Below are 4,609 nucleotides of genomic sequence, written 5' to 3'. Positions count from 1 at the left end.
AGAGAACTAGAGGAGGAGGAGGGAGGGAGAGAGGGAAGCGAGCCAAGCTGTCTTAGGTACCTGTACCAACTCCCCAAGATGATTGTAAAATGCATGTACTGCAAACACATAGTAATAAAATAACACAAAATAAAATTTAAAAACTGGAAATATAATTCAGTGGCAGTGTGCTTGTCTAATATGTGTAAGACTTTAGGTACAATCCTCAATACTGTACTGCAATCAATCAATGAAGCATGCAGCAAACCATGAGAGGAAAGAAAACATTTCATTCCTCTTTATGGAAGGATAATTTAGTTCAAAATCAAGTTGGCAATATTTGGTTAAGTAGAAGAGTTTCTCTAAGAGGAATTCTCCCCAAATGTTGACAAGAAATGCATGGATTAAGGTAAATACAGTGCATTTATAAATAATGAAAATCAGGGAGAAGCCACCTGAATGTCCACCAGGACAGAAATCAAGCAAGTTAAGTGGCTAGATTCACGTGGCACTGAGGAGGCAGAATCACTGAGGATGCACTTGATTCAAGAGCCAGGCCAACACACCAAGGGAGGTATCAGTATGTTTTTTGTTTTGTTTTGTTTTTGCGGAACAGGGGATTGAACTCAGGCCCTTGTGCTTGTCAGGGAAACACTCATTCTGCTGAGCCATCTTCCTGGCCCGTGTCAGTATTTGAACTTGCTCTGCAGCACCATCCCCTGACAGAGGGAGCAGTGGTGGAGGACCACCTGGGGGGATGATGCTTACCCATTTGCCTTGGGGACACTGGTGCCTACCCAAGGTCATACCAGGTAGGGTTGTACAGATGAGACCATGACATAGAGGAGCAGCCTTGAATGAAGACATAAAAAAAGTTGAGGAGAAGAGAATCACCCACCCATAAAAGGAGAGTGTAGCTGACACTGCCAAGAGGCAAATACAGAGAAGAAAATAATCCAGGACTGGACTGTGAGAAACTGAAAACATATTTTCACAGCTTTATTGAGGTGTAACAGGCACAAAACAAATTGCACATACCAACATGATTCAATTTAATAAGTTTTAACATATATATATATATACTTGTGAATTATTAATACATTCAAGATAATGTACAATTCATCATCTCCAATAAAAACAGGTATCCCTTTGTAACCCCTTTCCCTACTCTCCCCATCTCTGTCCCAAGGCAACACTTGATCTGCCGTCCATCGCTATAGATTAGTTTGTATTTTGTAGGATGCATATAACTGTAATAATGAGCACAGTTTGATTTGGTTTGATTTAGAGAGGCTTTTGCTTTGTTTTTGGTCTGACCATTGATTCAGCCTAATTTTTTAGCAGTCCATTCGTGTGGTTCATGTATCAGTAGTTCATTCCTTGTTATGGATGAAAATTATTGATTATATTGAAAGACCACCACTTGTTTACCCATTTGCCAACTTACAGGTATTCCAGGTATTTCCATTTTCAGGCTACTAAAGTACAAATAAAGCATGTATGAAATACTATGAAATATTTGTAATACGTATTCTTCCATTTCTCCAAGGTAGATAACTAGTAATAGAATGGCTAAATCATATCATGGGCATATATTTAACCTTTGAGGGATTTCCAAATTGTTACGCAGAAGGGGAGTGCCATTTTATATTCCCACCAGCAATACACAAAGACCCTGTTGTTTCTACATTCTCAGCCATAGCTGATATGATAAGTCATTTCATTTTAGCCATTCTAATGGTATGTAGTGACAGCTCATCATGATTTCACCTTGAATTTTCGGAATAATTGAGAATGGAAATAGACCCTTTAGCAATTGGAAGGCTGAAGTGATGGGATCCAAAGGAGTAGACAAGGAGACAGGAGAAAAACAGAAAATATAACATCATAGATGGTTCCTTCCCTACTGGAGTTTACATTCTAGTGGAACATAGTAGACAGAAAAGTAGAACAACAACAACAAAAAAGTAGAACAAAAAGAGCCCAATAAAATCATTCCTGACAGTGAGGACAGTGTTAAGGGAATGAAATAAAGGTAGGTAGAATGAAGCAGGTTCTGAAGAGGCAACAGGGGAGCTCAGCCCTCAAAGAGCTCCAGAAATAACTGAGGGGTGACCTCTCACAGTAAAAATGACTCAAGGAGTAATCAATAGAGTCAAAATATTTTAAATAACTCAAGGAGTGATCAATAGAGTAAAAATATTTTAGCATGAAGACTGAAAACTATTTCAGATTTCATGACATGGAGATCACTTGTCCCCTTATCAAAAGGTGTTCTAGTACGAATGAGATTCAGTTTCCAACCTCTTTCATATTTCCAAAATGCGTACTACTGCACAGCCAGCCAGGCAATGCCCTGCCCACACGGGGCCTGCCTCTCAGCTCCACAGGGCCACTTTTCTGAGCTCCCAGGCCTAAAGCAGCAGCTGGCTTTACTTTGAAGCAGTTCCAGGTTTCTAGAAGGTGCTATGCACTTGATTCCCTGGCAAACTACTCTGAGACCCAAATTCACATACAGTCATTTATTAGGGAGTATTATCAGGTTCACCAATTCTGGGAGAGGCCAGAAAACTGTGCAGGGAGAAGTTGAACTGTGATGAAGTAACCCCAAGGAAAGTCTTCAAGCTTAGAGGGCCCTTCAGTGTTGCCTACAGCTGGGTCAAAGTTTCCGTGCCTTCATTCTCTGCATAGGTGAATTACTGGATTCCCCAGGACAGGTCTGAGCTAACTGTTCTTAGTTATGGGCAATTCCTGTATAGCCAAGAGCCATGTGACAGCAACATCCTAAGCAGCTTATTCCCTTAGGCTCTGAAGGAAGATGTAGGTGGTACATTGCAGTGTCCACCTAAGGAACTGATTCCCTAAGCTTCTAGGCTCTTGTAACCCCAGGCTTTTCCCTTGGCTCTTTACCTAGAGATGGAAGCTACTTTCTTTACCATCTCTAAATTACTGCAGCACTGTCTTCATGCTTTTTCCATCATCTAATACTTGTTTAAAGAATTTCTTTTACCAAATTCTCTGTCGGGTGTGGTGGCACATGCCTGTAGCCTGTAATCCCAGCTCTTGGGAGGCTGAGGCAGGAAGATCACTGTGAATTTAAAGCCAACCTTTAAAACGAGTTCAATGCCAGCCTGAGCTGCATAGAGAGATCCTGCCTCAAAAAAAGAGAAAACAAATCTCTAGTACTGCTCTTATTTTCCTGACTCACACACTTCTCCACCTAGACAACTCCAAAATGGATAGAGAAGGCAGAATGTGGGTCAGCCTGTGGTTGACTGACCAGGTTACACAAAATGTGGACACATCAGCGTGAAGAATATGAGGGTGTGTTCTGCTTGCACTCCTGTACTTCCAGTCATCTGAAATCGGTAGCCTGTGTTCTGCACCCTGTGACTATGACCTTTAAGGGGGAATGTGCCCAAACTTGGGGCTTCCTCAAGCCCCCATTCACTGCATCTCTGACGTGTTAGTGATCTGAAATTTTGTTAACATAGACACAGTCCAAGTGCCTGACTTCATGTGGAAGTGACCTGGGCTCGGGGATAACGGGACTGGAAAACAGTACAACTGGTCATAGCAGCACAGCAGAGGTGATTATAATGCAAAATATCTTCTTTCCATTTTTCGGACTATGCCAGATCTAATTTGGGGTTGGACTGAAATGCTAGAGACTTTTAGTGCCCCAAACAGAGCTTGTCAATTAATCAAAGGTCCACCACATTCATGTGTAGTTATCCAGGCTTTGTGAGACACATCTGAAATACTGCCTCCAGCTCTGAACCTTAAGAAGTAAGCAGAATGCATATGCATGTCTGTTATTCAAAGCATACTTTATTAACACAGAAAGACATGATTCAGGTCAGTATCTGTATGGGGAAGTTGAGACACTAGAAAGCACCACTCGTGTAGTATCCCATGAACTTGACTACAAGGAGGAAGCAAACACATCATGACTATCAAAAATTCCTCACTGATGATAACTCTTTCCCCCAAAAAACAAAACTGTGCTGACGGTCTTAAGTACAGAAATCTAAAAATACATTACAATTAACATTAGGACTCAGTTTATTTTTCAAATATGTTTTAAAATGCATTAAGCATCTCTCCTGCTTCTCCAATTAAGTGAAGAAACCTCAGTTTCTCTCCCAGATCCACCTTTTCCTCTCAAACGAGAATGGAACAGACTCCCAAGGCACAGACTACGATGCCTGCTCCACAGCTGTCTTGCGCTGGCCCTGAGAGCGGCCCTCGCCCCTGGGGGACACTTCCTGTGGCAGGCTCGCCTTGCTGCTCTTCCCAGCCCCTTCAATCCAGGGATGTTGAAGGACCTGGTGGGCTGTGTAGCGCTTTTTAGGATCCACCACCAGCAACCGGCTTACCAAATCCTTGGCAGCTGTGAAGGCAAGAGAAAGAGGTGGTGAGGACGTGGTTCTGAGCCCGCCTCCATCCATGAAATGGAAGCACAAACATCCATGCTCTTTCATGTACACTGCAGGCCAGGGCAACGCAATTCAAAAAAAAAAAAAAAAAAAAACAAAAAAAATACACTCTAGACCTACTCTATCCACAGGAAACTGTAGATAGCTCGAAACCTGGCTAGTGATACTGAAGAATCAGATTTTTATTATAT

At 42.0% G+C, this 4,609-nt stretch overlaps 1 protein-coding gene across 1 annotated transcript in view; it reads right to left on the bottom strand.

The window, feature by feature from the left end:
- Positions 1-3,092: 3,092 nt before the first annotated feature.
- Dclk3 (doublecortin like kinase 3) overlaps positions 3,093-4,609 on the bottom strand; it is a 28,102-nt gene continuing 26,585 nt past the window's right edge. Inside the window, exon 4 of the mRNA XM_004635300.2 lies at positions 3,093-4,372. Coding sequence (XP_004635357.1) covers positions 4,179-4,372 — 194 coding nt within the window. The 3' untranslated portion in view covers positions 3,093-4,178. The remainder of the gene's footprint in view (positions 4,373-4,609) is intronic.

This window comes from Octodon degus, unplaced genomic scaffold (genome assembly GCF_000260255.1).
Source record: "Octodon degus isolate 3935 unplaced genomic scaffold, OctDeg1.0 scaffold00071, whole genome shotgun sequence".
In the NCBI taxonomy this organism is placed as follows: domain Eukaryota; kingdom Metazoa; phylum Chordata; class Mammalia; order Rodentia; family Octodontidae; genus Octodon; species Octodon degus.
This window is presented reverse-complemented; position numbering and strand designations above follow the sequence as displayed.